The 19,306-nt window shown below is 44.1% G+C and overlaps 1 protein-coding gene across 2 annotated transcripts in view; it reads right to left on the minus strand.

Moving 5' to 3' along the window:
- The window catches only part of LOC134088338 (H-2 class II histocompatibility antigen, A-R alpha chain-like), a 152,360-nt gene extending 135,022 nt beyond the window's left edge, over nucleotides 1–17,338 (minus strand). The window contains exons 1-2 of one of the 2 annotated variants that reach the window (XM_062542254.1): nucleotides 17,203–17,338; nucleotides 16,495–16,743 (exon numbers count right to left, since the gene is read on the minus strand). In XM_062542254.1, coding sequence (XP_062398238.1) covers nucleotides 16,495–16,743; nucleotides 17,203–17,266 — 313 coding nt within the window. In that variant the 5' untranslated portion in view covers nucleotides 17,267–17,338. The remainder of the gene's footprint in view (nucleotides 1–16,494; nucleotides 16,744–17,202) is intronic. The other variant, XM_062542253.1, reaches the window with a different exon arrangement.
- Between the last annotated feature and the right edge of the window lie 1,968 nt (nucleotides 17,339–19,306).

Here is a 19,306-nt window from a genome sequence, read left to right on the forward strand (position 1 = left end):
TTATAAGTTGTATAAGTATTGCCCAGGGATCCTGAAACATCTATGGAAGCTGTTGAGAGTGGCCTGAAAGAATCAAATCATCCCTTCACAGTGGCAAAGAGCAGTCACCGTCTTCATCCCGAAGCAGGCAAACTCCACCACCATCAGCCAGTTCAGGAGCATTGCGCTCCTGAATGTTGAAGGGAAGATTTTCTTCTCCATCCTGGCCAAGAGGTTGACCAGCTACCTCACAGGCAATGGATACATTGACACCAGCTGCCAGAAGGCTGGTGTGCCAGGCTTCCCAGGGTGTGTGGAACACTCGGCAGTCATATGGGAGCAGATTCAGAGAGCAAAGGGAGAGAGAGACGACCTGCATGTGGTGTGGTTAGATCTTGCCAATGCTTATGGATCTGTCCCCCACCAGCTCATCGAGTATGCTCTGGACTTCTTCTACATACCTGACAGCATTCGCACCCTGGTGACCAGGTACTTTGCAGACCTCCAGATGTGCTGTGCCCACCAAGACTTCACCACAGGCTGGCAACGACAGGAAGTTGGCATTGCCATGGGATGCTCAATCTCTCCCATCCTGTTTGTCGCAGCCTTTGAGATCATCCTCATAGGGGCAAGGAAGGTAGTCGGAGGAGTGAAGCTACCATCAGGTCTAAGGCTACCACCAATGAGAGGCTATATGGACGACATCACCACAATTCTCCAGACAGCAGCATGTACAAAGAGACTGCTGAAGAGGATTGCTGAGCTCGTGAGCTGGGCGAGGATGAAGATCAAACCTGCCAAATCACGTAGTCTGTCCCTCAGGAAAGGGGTCAGAAGCGACCAGACCATCTTTGTCGCAGGCGGAGAGGAGATCCCACTGCTGGCTAGTCAGCCCGTCCGTAGCCTGGGTCGGACGTACATGGCAGACCTCTCTGATAGACAGATGGGGGAAACGGCGAGGAAGCAGCTTGCAGATGGCTTGGCCAGAATCAACGAGAGTCAGCTCCCTGGCAAGTATAAAGTATGGAGCTACCAGTTCATACTATACCCAAGGGTGATGTGGCCGCTAAAGATCAGCGAAGTCCCCTCCTCTGTGGCAGATAAGATGGACGGGCTAGCAAACTCGTTCATCAGGAAGTGGCTGGGACTGCCGAGATGCCTCTCAGATGTAGGTCTGTTCGGTAGGAACATGCTGCAACTGCCACTGCGATCCATCAGCCAGGGATACAGACAGGAGAAGGTGCGAATGGTGCTGGAGCTGAGGGAATCCACTGACCAACTGGTGAGAGCAGCTGGCTCCCAGGTACGAACAGGGAGAAAGTGGAAAGCCCAAGAGGCAGTCGACATGGCAGTCAGCAGGCTGAAACATCGTGAGGTTGTTGGAAGAGTCCAGGAGGGTCGAGCAGGACTGGGGAGAAATGACACCCCTCTCTTCTGGTCAAAAGCCTCAAAAGACCAGTGAAGAGCCATGGTGGTGGCAGAAGTGGCAAGGACAGAGCAGGAGCGTCTCCATGTCAAAGCAGTGTCTCAGAACCGGCAAGGAGGCTGGCTGTCATGGGAAGCAGAGGCGATTGCTCATTGAGTGCAGGGGAGGCTCAGCCTCCTGTAAAATATCACGGGAAATTGCATGAAATAATGCCTATTATCAGCTACATTAGCAAGCCTAATATTCCAACTAGAACATGCTAAAAACGTGTTCAACTTCATGGCTATATCGTTATAGTTTAGTTTTGCAACAAGGTTTTGCCTGTCATCTATCGTGATTTCGCACGTCTAATGCATTGCTGTGACGACACGATCCATTAAAATCCCCATAGAGGCTCGGCCTCACTGGACTTCGATGGCACTACGGAGTGGGCTGGTCTTAGTGCAGGAAAAGCTAGATTAATATTGGATAAACGCCGCAAAATCGTCATATCCAGGGAAGCCCGGCCTCTCTGGGGGTGAATGGGACAGTGGGATGGCTCGGATGCCGAGCTTCTGTATGATGATTGGAGGAACCGTCATTTTTTTTGATTGACAAGCATATTTCGCGATTGCACAGGAAGTTTCAACAGAGACGGGCTCTGGTTTCAAGTTCAGGGATGCGTGAAAGTTACGGAACCTTACAGGGTTGGCAGGTGAACTCGAGAGGCAAGGCTCAAATGTTTAATTCTATTGCATGTTGTACACAACATATCCTATCAATAAAACCGTAATGTGGAGTTACAGAGTTCGTGATTTGCCTTTGTTTCAGTTGTGTGTTTAGGCTAAGTTGTAGGCTAGCCACATAGCTCGCTATAATAACTGTGTTGCTTGGCTAAATTGCTAATGTTTACTTGAATTTTATAAGCTATTTGATAGCATTCCCCACCATGGGAGATTCCAAATAAAACAGCATGGCATATGAACGTAGAATAGTCACGTACTATAACTCTAGTAGGCTACCAAATAGCATATTTAACCCCCCAAAGTGAACTGGTAAAATGTAAGCTTAGTTCTAATCTAACCAAGCCAGCTGCAATGTCTCAGAACGCTACGTATCTGACGAATCCAGTGCCGGATTCGTCTATAGGCTACTGTTTGGTCTATTCTGTTTTAGGATATATTTCCCCCTCAAATAACAATATAGCAGCAATAATATTAATTTAATAGTTGACCATTTTTATCAGAGCTTCCCCTATTCCAATGAGCAGCAACCGCCACTGATGGGAAGGCGTCACAGACAGGCCCATGTCATGGTCTGATCTGTGGAAGATCCCCCAAGCCAGGCTCAGCTTCCTGATCAGATCCACCTACAATGGGTACGGGTTGAGAATGCACCTTCTCCCGCGGGACTCCCGAAGAGATCCCGCAGGCCGTCAAGCCGATTTTTTTCGAGGCTAAGGCAATGTACCCAAACAACCACCAGGTGGCAGAAAGTTTCATCCCGCATTTCAAAATGATGAAGGCCGCATATCCGTCAATAGTCGACTCCTTAATCTCATTTAATCATTACAATGAAGGTGATGACTGGCGAAATTATTCAAACGACGTTTCAATGAACCATTGTTGAAATGAATGAAAATGGTTCTAGAAAATCGCCTACAGCCTAACGCCGACACAGCTAATTCTTTGATTGATTCTAAGCTGTTTTGATGTAGGGGATGAGTAAACTGGCGCGCTACAAACATGCTACCAATCAAATGTAATATTAGTAGGACTAGCCTACTTAGACACTTTAGTCATAGGCAACGTTGCCATGTTAATTTGGGCTAGAAGTGCTTGCTTGTTGTGGCGCTCCTGTCCGCTGCTTCTCCCGAATTGTGTGGCAAATTTGTCAGCAATCAGCTTAAATGTCAAATCATATTTATTTGTCTTTGTCGCATGGTATTGGGGGAAACGTGGAGAAACGAGATGGTCAGTCCTCGTATTTTTTCTTCGCGTTTCGTTATAAGAAATATATAAGTAATAGTTAGTCTTCTAACAGATACGGGACGCTCTTTGTTCCGTATTTTAAGGAACTACTCAATGCACACACACTACAATGAAAAACACACAAAGAAATCACTAAACATATAGCCTACAACCTAATGACACTTTAATGCAGCGTTTCTCAAACTATGGGCCGCGAAACGTGGAGACTGCTGCTGGTCCGCGAGACATGCAGTGAAATTAGGTCCGGTGATCTGATAATTTGCTGCGCAATTGACCAAGCAACCGCGGACCGACAGAAAAAGAAAGCAAACGTTGCTGCGGAAATGCTTGCTAATTTGATGTGTTTAAACATAGAGCCATACAATTAGGTGTGTCGGTTATTATGATAATTTTCGAGCATAACTGCTTGTCCATAGCTCAGTGACAGGTGTTAATAGCCTTGCCATAAGCACTGCTGCAGGTGCTTCTTTTATTATGCGGTTAGAGCATAAGCGCTTACTCATATAGACTATAACTCAGGGACAGGTGCAAAACCACCAACTGGGATGGATCGAAGGGCAAGCAAGCACTACCACACAACGTGAAGGCCTTTGTGTTGTCAACACTAAACAGAAAGTTTCCTACGATGGGGAGAAGTGGCCGCAAGGACTGCATCGATAAGATCAACGAATACAGTAATGTTTTACAACCCAGCTGGTATCCGCTGTTCATTCCGACATATCCCCACTCGGCGGTAGGCCTAGGCCTATTTAACTTTTTTTTTTTCAAACAACGTGCCATTCCGACATGAGGTCATTAAAAGGCTATTAATGTCATAACTATTAGGCTATCATTAGGCTTACTATGCATGGCTGTAGGCAGCTATGAGGCCACTGAGATCTGGACCTCATCGGTTTTGTGAAAGCCGATTGGAAATACATAAGTTTAGAGCGAACGTTTCAACTATGTTTGCCATGGTAGACAAAAACACTCAAATAAAACAATAGCCTAAAAATAACAGCATGCGTAATGGACACGGCTCTATATCCTAAATAATTTTCGAGGTTCGCCATTTGGTAATATGACCTATCCTTACTGACAATAATTTAGATTGAGCACTACTAAAGTTGCACGAAGGCAAAATACAGTCCTAAAAGCCTATTCTATATAGCCTGGCCAATATTGTAGATGTGCAAAAGCAGCATTTGCGTGCGTGCTGTGAGGTGTAGCCTACAAAAATGAGCATAACATCTGATTATTAAAGTATGGCTATAGGATATAGGCTAGAGAAGAGTTGGTTTAAAATTCAAGTGTAGTAGAAAAGTTTGTGCACATCCCCGGTCAAGGTGCAGAACAAGAGTAGGCTAAATCATAAAAAAAATGGAAAAAGATTTGCACACTTGAAATCCTTCTTTTTTGATTTGATTTTATTTTCGTGTCGTCTTCTTCAGATTAAAATTCAAGTATGTGCGCTATTTAACCCCTCGAGACCGACTGCAGTCTGCTGACACAGCCAGACGACTCTCCCAACCCATTCATTCGTTTTGGCCGATATAACCCATTCATTCGTTTTGTGCGTATATGGATTCCTGCATGCTGCATTACCGTGACCCTTAGCCTACCTTGTGGATGATTTTTTCTCATTGGAATACAGCAGGACAGAATGCCTTTTATCTAACAAACGCAAAAGCTGAGATTGTTGGAAGGACTAGGCTACTCAACAAACTTGTTTTTCGTTTCTGGGAGATCTCGTTATCGTTTTGGATTGTCGGATTTTTATACTTATTGTTTGGACTTATGGACAATGAACTTTGAGGGGTGGTTGTTAGTGCTTTACAAAGCTTTGTGTTAATAAGTGTCGGTCCTCCTATCCTTCAGCTCACTGCGCGATGCAGTTACGCATAGTGGCCACGAAGTCATTAACTGTTTACGACACAATACATGATATTTGTGTTTTTCGTTTCTTAGATTTAATGCATGTTTGACATGTAAACAGGCCTTCAGTCCGTTAACTTAAGGCCTTCTTTTGCATGGGGTTGCTCGCATCCACCCGTAACCTAGACTATTATGTGCGTAGTGGCTGCATACTCTTGATTATAATAAGAGGCAAATTGTTACAGGACAACTTAAACTGACTTCCCCAATGCTTCCCCGCAGCACATTACATTTTAATATACTGTAGGCCATGGGTCTTCAACCGGGGGTCCGCGACCCCTAGGGGGTCCGCGGAGGTACTGCAGGGGGTCCGCGAAAATATTTCGTCTGAAGCATTTTTATTTCTCCTCCAAAAAATAAAATTGGTTTTAGTTAACATAATGTTCAAAAGAAATTCGCTTCATATTCGTTTTTAAATAACACATTCATGTGATCCTCCCTGTGTAACTTTTGCCAACCTATGCCAAAACACATTAGCAATCAAATAAGAATGATGGATGGTTTTTTAACTCCCCGGGGGAAAAGCTACACGTCAGACATGGAGGTTCGGATAGAGGATGCCAACACGGCTTCCATGAATAGCCAGTAAACGCAGACAAGAAAAGACTCGTACATACTTGATCCAACTCAAATATGCCTAGCCTACTAAATTGAGTTGGATCATCGCGATTAAAGAACACTTTTTCTCCCGTGCGTTTTAGTTTAAAAATACCTTTGTTTTCAGCAGCATCTGACCATAAGCAAACTCGTTCTTTTCATTCCGTGAGATAAATTACGTTCCGACTGTTTGATTCGTTTGCTCAATGTCGGGACTGATGGACCCTGAGCTTTGCGGGGTAGCCTATTTGTTCTGTGTGATGTTTTGCTTTGTGTTTTCTTTTACGAGAGTCTGCGGTCTTTGCGCGTCAAGGCGTTCTGCGCGAATTAATTTCATCCGACGTTCAACGCGATTTCATAGGCTACCATCACAATAAAACGATAACGATAATCTCATGTGTTTTTGTTTCCTTCTGTAAGACAAAGTACAGTAGTATTTACACAAGTAACAGCCTTTCTGTCTGTATCAGTTTGAGATAATGAAGCTTTGCCTGAATTTAGCTGAACATATCCACCTTAGTTAACCCTTGTGACATTCATTCTATTATAGGGCGAATTTATGCAACAATATGTAAAGAAATATCAGAAACAAGTTGTATAAAGCAGTAGGCCTAGTTACACCCTGTTAATAATAACTTCTGTTAAAGATTGTGCGCGCACGCGCGTGCGTGCATGTAGGCTACAGTAGGCACTCATGACTGACTGTCCAAATGATAGACAGGATTTGAGGTGGGCTAGGTGTGGGGGTCCGTGCTCAGTCCCTCTCACAGCCAAGGGGTCCTTGAGCTGAAAAAGGTTGAAGACCCCTGCTGTAGGCTAATATAGGATGAACAAAGTCTATGCTATATTAAATCCAGTAGCCTAATAATTCTATGTACCACGTCCGATTTCGCAAGTGATGTAGTAGGCTACGTTTAAACATCGACAAACGTCTGTGAGACTACCCATTTCATGAAGAGCAGTTGTCTTGTGCGATCATTCCCCCTCCCCCACACTTGTCTAACCAGTTCACTAGACATTATAGCCTACCTATATGCGGCAATGAGGACGATTGCCTCCCTCCCCCCTCTCTCTCGACAGACACTTCCTGACACTAGGGCTCGGGATCATGACATCAAAACTTCGCGGGCACAGCCACATTGGCAGCTTCACTCCTTAGTTTACTATGGATTACTATGGATTTACTCCCGCCTTTTAGTGTGTTCCTGTTACTTAGTTTTTGCCTTCTTGGTAGTATGTTGCTGTGTAGTGGGGTGTAACAGTGCAACCCACGATCGCAAGAGGAAAAGAATAAATCGCTACTATATTTCAGCTTCTTGTCTTGTGCATCTGAATGAATGGATATTACGTTCAGTGCGCTACCAAATGGCGGCGATATTCCTAGAATGCAAGGCGTGTGCCCGAGCCCTATTATGTAAATGTAAAAATGTGTGTGTGTGTGTGTGTGTGTGTGTGTGTGTGTGTGTGTGTGTGTGTGTGTGTGCGCGCGCTGAACCACGAATTCACATATTAACTTTTCTTTTCAGCAGACATCGCAATCATAAAAAAATCGCAAAACTTTTTAATAAAATAATGCCTCTTGTCTTAATGGGTTCCGGAGGTTCGTAGAGTAAGTTTTGAACCCCGGTCGCTGACATATGATTAAGATGCCTCAACCAGTTACGCCACAGTTCGAGTGTCAATCTCTTCGCACTTAACCAAGAAATATAAAGGATTCAGTCAGTCGAGTTCATTTATTCGCGGCATGCACTTGAAACGCCGATCAAAAGTTCTGACATGTTAAACTGACGTTAGTCATTAATTCACCACATGATAAAATGCTGTTATATTGACGCACAGTAGCCCACGGTAGTCTATGTCTACCTCTGAATCAACATGAACATGCATAACGAGATCCACATATTCTAAGTTGCTAGAAACTTCTTTTGCGGAGCTAGGCCTACTAGTCGATGGTTACAATGAATCACCCTCACTGCCCTATCGCATAACTGACCATCCATTGTTACAATGTTACAAAATGTGCGATCTTCTCCATGCATGTAGCCTGGTTATAAGTAAAGTGACATGATAGGCATGTAGGCCTATTAAAGATATTTCTGTTAAATACATTTTATTTTCAGTTGTCAAAAGTGGTGGGGACAAAATCTGTGATAAAGTGCTGGGTAAGCTACCCAGCGTCGCCGGTTAAAATGAACATGCCTCCGTTTTAAAATAGACTATAGGCCTACACATTTCTAAGTATTCCTATCATAAATGTAGCCTAAATGTCCATCTTGTCCATCTCTTTCGTCTTCGCCTTGACAATAATAGCCTATTCACGGAAATGCGGTCTTGTAACCGTAATGAATTAATGAATTAATCTAAGGTTGCCTATATCGAGTCTTTCAGGTTGAATTGAAGGCTTCTAAAACCATTTTCATTAATTTCAACAATGGTTTATTGAAACGTCGTTTGATTATAATTTCGCCAGTCATCACCTTCATTTTAATGATTAAATGAGACGGATTAAATGAGACGGATATGCGGAGCATTTCTCTCCCTCTCCATTGACCAAAACGTTGCTCTGGCATCTCTGCTGGACTGACTGAGTTATAGGCTACGTCGAGTGAGAGAGCCAGCTGTGAGGTAGGCTACGCTGTAAAACATTCGAAAACTCTGAAACTGCAATCTGACATGCCGAGCGTGATGTCTCTTTTCTCCGCTTGTCACCAGCGCGGTGTCTTCGGGTTTTTCCGTGTTTTCCGGTATGAGCCGAACCTTCATTTTATTAAGGCGGTCTTATGTTGCCACCTTGCGGTTGCAGTTTTAATTAAAGTCCCGATGCTTCGGGAGTCCCGATGTGCGGGAAAGAAAGGAGCATTCTCAACCCGTACCATCTGTATGACACTCTACCTTGTCCCCGAAACCTCCACCAATGGCCTTGCCCCCTTTGCAATACCATCAACGCAAGCCTCCAGCATATCTTATCAGGCTGCAAGACTGCATTGTGCCAAGGCTGTTACAGGTGGCGACACAACCTGGTGCTGAGGAAGCTGGCAGAGGTGGCAGAGTCTCGCAAACAGGAGGCTAACAGCAGACCTTCCACTCCAGTGAGTCTGCCCATCATTTTTGCAAGGGCCGGGGAGAGCCCCAACCCTGCCCACCAGAGGGCAACAGCAAGACTCCTCTCACCCGGCAGTGAGTGGAACATGAAGGTCGACCTGGGGAGACAGCTCCAATTTCCCAGGGAAATTGTTGAGACGTCGCTCCGGCCAGACCTGATCATGTGGTCAGTGCCACGCAAGACCATCCTGCTGGTGGAGCTCACTGTCCCGTGGGAGCAGGGTATGGAGGCTGCCAACGAGCGCAAACGCGCCAAGTATGCAGACCTAGCGGCAGAATGCAGAGAGGCTGGGTGGAAAGCCATCACGTGCCCTGTCGAAGTGGGATGTAGGGGGTTTGTCGGGTCCTCAATGGTTCGCCTGCTTCGTGACATTGGCTGCACGGGAGCAGGGTGTCGGAAAGCCATCAAGGAGCTGGCAGAGGAGGCAGAGAGGGGTAGCTTCTGGCTGTGGCTAAAGGGGAAACATAAGGGGTGGGGGTCGAACACCTAGGGCATCAGCAGGGGGTGGTAGGGAGAGATCCCTGCCATCGCTCCGCCACCAGGAGATGTACTGGGGTTAAAGGAGCGAAACATCCATGACTGGTGGTCCCCAGCTGATGACCCAAGCATGCCCACTAAGGTAGTCAGGGGAGCACTGAAAAGGCACCGTTGGAGGTGCATCAGGCAGTAATGCCCAGCAGGTAGACCATCAACCTGTATCTTCAAATATAGCCTACTATTTCTATTACAACTCTACCTCTTTAATTTAGCTGGCTGGTTGGAGCATGGAAATATTGTAAACAAAGTAGCATAGTTGGCTAGTTTATCATAGTCTTCTGGTTGGACTGCTTAGTTTCCCCACGTGTGTTCAAGTTTCAAAGTTATACTTTTTCTCCTGGGGACAGGCCCTTTTGAGTCTTGGAAAACATTGGTATTGAGATGATCAGTCAACTTGAATGCAAGAGTTTCAAACAAATGTGTGCAGCATGCTAATGATGCTAACCAAATTTAATAGCAAAATATTACAAATGCAAATGTGACCATACAGTAGCCTACTATGTTAGTTTGAAGGAATTGTCCACAACAGTGCTATTACTGACACTGTACCTCCAGCTTTGCTTCAGTTTGTCTGTAAGATTGAGCATGGGGCTGACACAAAATCTCAGCTGAGGTTTGGAGCAACCAGGACAGACCTTGCAATGGCTCAGCTTCCTCAGTATAATTGCTTTTCAAATGACAAAGAAGGTGCTGCAACTCAAAGGCATTCTAAAGATCATGAAACTCCATTCCCTGTCTATATAGGGATGTCCGCATATGCTAAGACTGGAAAAGCCATTTAGAAATGTTTCATGGCCATGGTATCAACACTGCATACGACCGAGTACTTGACATTCCAGCACAGTTTGGAAATGCAGTTGTGAGTTAGCCTGGCTAGCGCCTACCACTTCTCAATGAGACGTGGTCTGGCAACCAGACGTTCATTTTCTTTTGAAAAAATGCCCAGATCCGTTCATTGGGCGCCACGGATGTCTATCAAATGTGTCTGTGCATAGCTCATCATGGTCTTGCTTTCCCCCTGTTCTGTGATTGGTCCCCTATCTCAGTCAAAAATTAGGGCGGTAGTTTCCAGACTGCCTTAGCAGCGTGAATGAAATCACCGCCCAAGGCAGGATGGGAACACCCAGGCTAGTTGTGAGTAGGTACCTTGAAGAAGTTTGTCCCCCCATTCTCAGAAAAGGCCTCTTCCTCCACAGCTGCAATAGATAACATTGACCATAAGCCATCATTGACAATTGTAACTACTACCTTCCAAGGTACAAGTATCTCTCTTTCAGCATCTAACATCAGAAATCCAAGGTGAAGGAGCCCTGCTAGAGCCCTACAGAATGACCTCCAGCAGGCCACTGGTGTGAATGTCTCGGACCACACTGTCAGAAACAGACTTCATGAAGGTGGCCTGAGGGCCCGATGGCCTCTAGAGGGACCTGTGCTCACTGCCCATCTCCACATAGAGATGGCTGCGTTGAGATCTCTTGGTATCTTGCTCCAAAACAGTGGGTTGACAGGTGCTCTTGTGGAGGCTGGTGTGGGTTGAGTTACCGTGGTTACCATGGCTGAAACATCCCCGTGGGGGAAAACATTCGTTTCCACTGCATGCAATCTAATGGAGGTGGACGGTGTGAGTACAGAAAACACCAAGATTAAATATTTTAACAAAGATCAATAAACGGCTAAACCACGTTTGGACTGATAGTTATCTCTATATCACCGAGGTTAAGAGTACCATTAAGTTCCCTCATTTTGCTAATTCCAGTTAAATAGCCAGAACTGTCTCGAGTACACCCATTGTAGAACTGGTGTCAATGGCCGGACTGAGTAGCTCGGTTTAGCAAGCTAAGTCTTATGGCATAACACCACATACACAGAAGTTGCATCTAAATGTATTCTCACATTAATGTACATTTCCTAAAATGTCCGTGGGAATAGTTTTAATACGTAATGTGTACGTTGGTTATGTTAAACTGATGATATTAAAGTTAGCTAGTTCGCAACCTAATGAAGCTACCATCGAATATTAGCTTCCAGCGAAGCTTGTCATCAAAATTGGGAAACTGAGAGTGAGTTAAGTTGTTAGCATACACTGGACAGTTAGGTAAACACAATTCCTTCACAACATTGTGTTCAGAAACAAGCAGAGCTGCATTTGAAAGTAAAACGAATATATAAAGTGTAACTGTTAGCGAGTTCGCCCATTCACTTTCACTGTGCGATGTTAGCATGTTTTCCCCCACAGAGGGGGCGGCAACCATAGATATATGGGCGGCAACCTTCTAACCGTCTGTATCCATAGACCTCTGAAGTTCGCCAGAGCCCCTTTAGGGAGAGCCGGTCCACTTCCTATTAACTCCATTGTACCGGATTGTTCCTGCAATCTGTTGAAATTCCGCTAGGGGCGTTGCCGAGCAAGTGATAAATGAATTGTGGTCTATGGGGCTAAGCGGCTAGAACTCGTTTTTTTCACAGTTGACAACTTCATTTCTTAATGTACATTGTCGTAGTAGCTACCTGAGTATAGGTTTTCCACTGGAAATGAAATAAAAGTCACTCATGTCCTTTCTGCTTTTCAAAGGATGGGCCGTTTTCCCTGTAACATGCTAGCATGTAGCTCATGGATGCTCGCGACAATCGCGACCGATTACGACCGTCGTGAAGCTGAACCTTCTTTTAGGTCTATGGCCGTAAAGTGGTTCGCTTGTGTCACGTGACATGAAAACTTTGAAAGGGTTTTTAGGAATAACAACACATATTGAAAATTGCATTGGTCTGCTGATTGTCAAGTCAAGTTATCCTGCATCGCATGCATTAATGCAATTTCAGGAGAAAAAATTATATAAAGACAAATGTGGTACTGGGGGGTTCAGCTCCATTGCCACCCATTCATTCATCACTTGCTCGCGATCGCCCTCTAGTTGCAGTACCATGCGGAAGTATTTCGCTAGTGGTCCTTCTCCCCTTATTAGACATTCTCTGAGTTCGCCTACAAAAAGGATCCCAAGCTGCTATCTTTGCCCATATAAGGAGATCCGGGAGTTAATTGAAGCTAACTGCCTATGGCAAGTTGCATTGTAAGTTAGCTCTGGGGTAGCGAAGATCAAAGTGTGCCGTCTTCACCTACCGAAGATCACAGTATGCACTTGAAGGCAGAGGACAAAACTTTGTAGGGCAAAACATCTGCATTTCCAATTTCTTTGTCCCCGTGAGAGTTTAACAGGTGCGATAATTCAAAATCCCCATGTTATTTTCCCATAGGAAAAATCTTGAGATACCGGATCTCCTTATTTGGGCAAAGATGGTGGCTTTTTTGTAGGCGAACTTCAGAGGTCTATGGCTTATTCTGATACCTGTTTCCCCTCTCCTCCCCTCATCCCCCCTCCCTCCAGCCAAAACCCACCCTCCCACCCCTAACATGATTCGCTCAAGGTGAACAATTAACAAAAGAACAACAATAGATAAATAATATATAAACATCCATTAAAAAAATGTAAAAAATAAATAAAAAAGGGAGGGACAGACAGACACACACACACACACAATCCCTTTCCCTTTGCCACCCAGGAATCTTGTGACCAATATACCCGAGCAGTGAACATGTCATACAAGTGCCTTTGATAGTGTTAGATAGTAGCCTAGCTGATTTCCTCCATCATAATGATATCCACAGAGATCCACATACAATCATAAAACACATAGGCAAGACATAGGGCTTCGTGTGTTAAATAGATATTATACTTGAAAGTGTCCAACACACCCTGACTTCCTCCTTCATACGAATTCCACAGAGGTCAGTGCAATGTTTAATACCAAAAAAACAATAGACATTGTACGTTGTGTTGGATGCACATCAAGTAACGCCTGATTTCCTCCTTAATTTTATGAAATCCACAGAAGTCAGTATACCAAGGGAAGGAAAAAAAAAAAGGAGAGAAAAAGCAGAAAAAACAGAGATGACCAACATTATGTAAGACAAATGAGGTAAACAATAAAATATAAAGAGAGTCTAACCTTATCTACATCATGTCATTTATTTTTTCTAGTAGTTTTGACCAGCAATCAATATTAGAGGTTTTGGCATAATGTAAACGTGCTGTGGAAAGCTCTAGCTGAGCAATATCCCGATAAGAAGATAGCCATTCCCTCAATGATAATACATGCGGTGGTTTCCAACGGCAGACTATCATTCTTTTGGCGGCTGTTAGGCCAGCCAGAAGAAGACGCCTGTCATTTATAGTTAATTTTAGGAGCAATGTGTCATTAAGCAGAAGCAGACATGGTGAGAGAGGGATGGGGTCTTTGCTAATACTGGACATGATGGACGAAACACTATACCAAAATCTATTAACCTCTGGACACTGCCAAACCATATGATAAAAAGTAGCGATGGTATTGTCTGGACAAAAGTCGCAGTAGTGATTATCTCTGAGTTTCATTTGCTGTAATCTTCGTGGTGTTAAGTAAGACCTATGGATTAACCTATAATGTATCATTTGATGATCTGGGTTTCTAGATGACAGGGATATGTTTGACCATACTGTGTGCCAGTCGGGGTCCTCTGAGGTGTTAACATCTGTCTTCCAGAGTATACCAAGTGATAAGGGCTTATATGATGCTTTTGTTATGAATTTGTATAAGTCTGAGACAATACCATTGATTTTACCCTTGGTGTCAAGTATTACATGAAGGGGATGATTCCCCATCTCCATACCCCAAGGGACGCCCTGAGCGCGCATTGCCGTACGTAACTGTAAATACAAATAAAAAGTGCCCGATAAGTTGTAGGATCTCTCTAGGTCATGGAATGCACGGAGGCCCTGTTTCCCTATAACATCCTTGAGGACACAAACCCCTCTATTGCTCCACTGCGGGAACATAATTGGTTTCTTCTCAATTAAGAGAGAGTAATTGTTGAAGATAGGGGATTGAGCGAAGAATGTATTTGTGATCTTGGCAAATCGTTGGACTTTGTGCCATACCATGAGATATGAAATTATTGATCCAAAATCACGTTTGACCTTACTCTGGGGTATGTTAGAATATATCAGACTAGACAAACAATGTGGGTATGTTAGATGTTCTTCAATGGGACGCCATGACACCAAAATCTTTGGATTCAACCAATTGACAAGTGGACGTAAAACAAAACTCCAGGAATACCACTCAAAGTTGGGCAAACTGACCCCTCCCGATAGTGTATGTCTTTGTAATGTAGATGCTTTAATTCTGGGTTTTTTTCCGTTCCATAAGTAAGAACTAATGATGGAATATAGCTTCTTCCAGTATCCAACTGGTGGGGCTAAAGGGATCATACTGCTCACAAAATTAAAGGAGAATTCCGGTGTGAAATTGAGCTTAACTGTACCGAAACATGTTAAGGTGTACTCACACGTGTTTTAGACGCACTTTCACTCACCCCCAGCATTCCGAACTCCTCCGTTTTCAGCCTAGCTTACAGTAGGCTTGAATCTATTAGATTGGGCATTACGTAGCCTATGCAGCTAAATCGCTATTTTTAAACCATTAAAAAGGTTCCAAGTAACTCCACACTGCATTGGTTGACTTCTGAGGGTCCTGACATTTAAAACGAGATACTTAAAACTTTGGAAGTGCACAGGAAGTTTATTAAAAAAGACTGTTTATTCAAGCAGTACCTTCATAGAATCTCTCCGCTGGGCGCCATCTTGTGGTGAAGTCGCGATAAGTCGACTGACGAGCACAAACGAACAGGAAAGACAGGGGGACATATTGCAAACATTTTGAGCTTTGTTACTCATCATGCTCATGTAGACAGTATAACTATATATTTCCTATGGAATTACTTTAGCAATATGTTCCCCTGTCCTTCCTGTTCGTTCGTACTCGTCAGTCGGCTTATCGCGACTTGATTCCAAGATGGCGCCCAGCGGAGAGATTCTATGAAGGCACTGCTTGTAAACAGTCTTTTTTTAATAAACTTCCTGTGCATTTCCAAAGTTCTCAGTGTCTCCTTTTAAATGTCAGGACCCTCAGAAGTCTACCAATGCAGTGTGGAGTTACTTGGAAGCTTTTTAATGGTTTAAAAATAGCGATTTAGCTGCATAGGCTACGTAATGCCCAATCTAATAGATTCAAGCCTACTGTAAGCTAGGCTGAAAACGAGTTCGGAATGCTGGGGGTGAGTGAAAGTGCGTCTAAAACACGTGTGAGTACACCTTAACATGTTTCGGTACAGTTAAGCTCAATTTCACACCGGAATTCTCCTTTAATGCGAGGCAGTATGTTCATCTTGATGACTGAAAGTCTGGACAGGAAAGAGGTAGGGAGCAAACCCCATCTGTTCAGGTCGCTATCCACATTTTCCAAATGCTAACCCCTCGGCATCATCAAAAGATCACGCAAACCCGACCTGTCGCTTTTGTGTCGGGGAGCCCAATGTTCCAACATTCCATTTGTTTACTATGCGAGAGTAGCCCTACTTGAAGTGTGCAGATTCTTCTTTAAAGAGACCCTATGCAACTTTTTCATAGTCATAAAATCGCTTAGAAATCGTTGTTTTGCTTGACTGACCAGTTTTATCGAAAACAGTCACATTTCCTCCCGCCCCTAGTGTCCCTATCCGCTAATTACAACCTTGCAACTTTCTGATAAAGGATCGTTTGCTGTTTACATCTGTAAGTCAGAGACGCGAAAGGAACAAGAAGAACCACGCTTGCAATTTATATATTTATATATAGCCTATATATGTATAAATATACACGCTAAAGCTGTCGGGGAAGCTCTGCAGAGAAATATGCAAGCATAAAACGAGCGAAAACGAAAAACGAAAACGAAACCAGAGATGAAATCGCCGATCCTGCATTATTCCTCTTTAAAAGATCAAGTTTACTCTTAATCCTGCACCTCACACGGATGAGAGGTGATTTTTTACTTTTTAGCATATGATGATTAAAACCAGCTGAAGAAATGAAATCAGTGATATTATTTCAACTCACCCTCTGCCACTGCTGGGTTTTTATTAACTTGTATGTTTAATCCTAAATTCGCCTTGCAGGTTTGCTGGTCAACAAGAGCCTGCTCATATGCGCCCTCCACAATTCCATATTGATCAGCAAACTCAGGCAGTGTATTCACATACTTTCCAGCCTTCCAGTCTACATGTCTCTTCTCTTCCCCATCCAGTCCATACATGCTCTCTCCATCTGTGTCTGTGCATCCACTCAGATAAACATCCTCATGTACATCTGGGAAATGCAACAGAACAGAACCAGCGGTGAGGGCAACATCCTTCAGTGCAGTGTGTAGGATGAATGCAATTCACACAACAGACATATGACCTCTCCATCTATCTAAAAACAAAACTTTCCCGTTTTTTACAGTTCATTTGTGTTAAAGTAATAATTACAAGACACAGACTGATGATGTAGTGCCTCAGTAATGAGTGTCTCAGGACTGCACTTTACTATTCCATTCTTTTGGTGCAACCCAATATATGTTGTTATTGATTTGAGCATCCAGTGGTGATTAGACAAAGCATTCATTTCAATGAAAAAGCGTACATACACATATATACATACATATTCTATAACTTTCTGAAATGTATTAAGATCCTGCTCTGCTCATGCTGCATTAATGTCCAAAAGTCCCAACCGTAATCTACAGCTCTTAGCTTCCGCATGTAGAAACACCACCAGTTTACTCACTCTTGGCCTCTGTGTAGATAATCCCAATAAGGACGAGAAATACCCCTGTTAGAGTCATCTTCATGGGACTGCTGGAGACTCAGTGTTGAGCACAGTGAGAGTAAAGGGAACACAAACTCTCTCAGACTGCAGGCAAACCCAACTGAGACACACTCACCCAACAGCCAATCAGATTACTAGGATCATCTGTCTCTAGGTGAACACTGCTGTCAAATGTCAGCGCAGGGTTTCCATTCAGTCTTCTGACACATACTGTATGTCTCAATTTAATTTCAATTTAATTTCACTTATAGAGCGCCAAAACATTACACATGTCTCATGGCGCTTTACAGAGTGTTAAACATTCAAAGAGAGCCCATGAGTAACAGGGGCAAGGAAAAACTCCCTAGAATTGGAGATACATATAGGAAGAAACCTCAGACAGATCCACGACTCAAGGGCCCAACCCATCTGCCTGGGGTCAGTTACAGTAAAGTCATTTGTAGTTTGAAAGTTACAATGACAATCTAAGTTCAAATAGTCCAGTGTAGGGAATAAATTGTCCATTAGTAATCCATTAGTTATTTTGGAAAGTGATGGGTCGCGACTCGCTAGGATGCGTGGGCCAAAGATTCGGGCAGGGAACCACAGCAGGCGATGGTAGGGCAGTCAGAGGGATGTGACTTCAGGTGTGATGAAGGACAGGCACAGAGATGGTTGATGGCTGGTAATGGTTTACCTCACAGGTGAGGTATAGGGAAAGGGAAGAGAAATAAAGTGTGTTAGTATTACTGTAAGTCATGATGGTTGGTATAAATAAGTATATCAATGGTGATATAAATGATTATACTAACTGCGCACTCCCTCATAATGAAGCACTTCTAGCACCCTAACCGCTAACCGCTCACTCCCTCATAATGAAGCACTTCTAGCACGCTAACCGCTAACCCCCTCATAATGAAGCACTTCTAGCACACTAACCGCTCACTCCCTCATAATGAAGCACTTCTAGCACCCTAACCGCTAACCGCTCACTCCCTCATAATGAAGTACTTCTAACACGCTAACCGCTAACCCCCTCATAATGAAGTACTTCTAACACGCTAACCGCTCACTCCCTCATAATGAAGCACTTCTAGCACGCTAACCGCTAACCGCGCACTCCCTCATAATGAAGCACTTCTAGCACGCTAACCGCTAACTGCTCACTCCCTCATAATGAAGCACTTCTAGCACGCTAACCGCTCACTCCCTCATAATGAAGCACTTCTAGCACGCTAACCGCTAACTGCTCACTCCCTCATAATGAAGTCCTTCTAGCACGCTAACCGCTCACTCCCTCATAATGAAGCACTTCTAGCACGCTAACCACTCACTCCCTCATAATGAAGCACTTCTAGCACGCTAACCGCTAACCCCCTCATAATGAAGCACTTCTAGCACGCTAACCACTCACTCCTTCATAATGAAGCACTTCTAGCACGCTAACCGCTAACCACTCACTCCTTCATAATGAAGCACTTCTAGCACGCTAACTGCTAACCACTCACTCCTTCATAATGAAGCACTTCTAGCACGCTAGCTGCTAACCACTCACTCCCTCATAATGAAGCACTTCTAGCACGCTAACCGCTAACTGCTCACTCCCTCATAATGAAGCACTTCTAGCACGCTAACCGCTAACCGCTCACTCCCTCATAATGAAGTACTTCTAGCACGCTAACCGCTAACCCCCTCATAATGAAGCACTTCTAGCACGCTAACCGCTCACTCCCTCATAATGAAGCACTTCTAGCACGCTAACCGCTCACTCCCTCATAATGAAGCACTTCTAGCACGCTAACCATGGTTGTCTCTGCTTTCATAAATGTAAGCAATGGTGGTAAAACGAGACATTGTACTGTTGTCTAATGCATCACTTAGCCTACATGTCCCTCACTGACTGAAGCCGACATAATTATTTGGCGAGTTAATTAGCCTAAAAGTTACAGGTTAATGCTACCTAGCTACCTAGCATGTTAAGCCAGCCAGCCACTGGGATGAGCATGTCATGTGACGTGCTAGGTAGCTAGGTGGCATTAGCATGTAAGGTTACGTTAACTCTCCCAAATGATTGTTGGCTTTA

The sequence above is a fragment of the Sardina pilchardus genome, chromosome 8, assembly GCF_963854185.1.
Source record: "Sardina pilchardus chromosome 8, fSarPil1.1, whole genome shotgun sequence".
NCBI lineage: Eukaryota > Metazoa > Chordata > Actinopteri > Clupeiformes > Clupeidae > Sardina > Sardina pilchardus.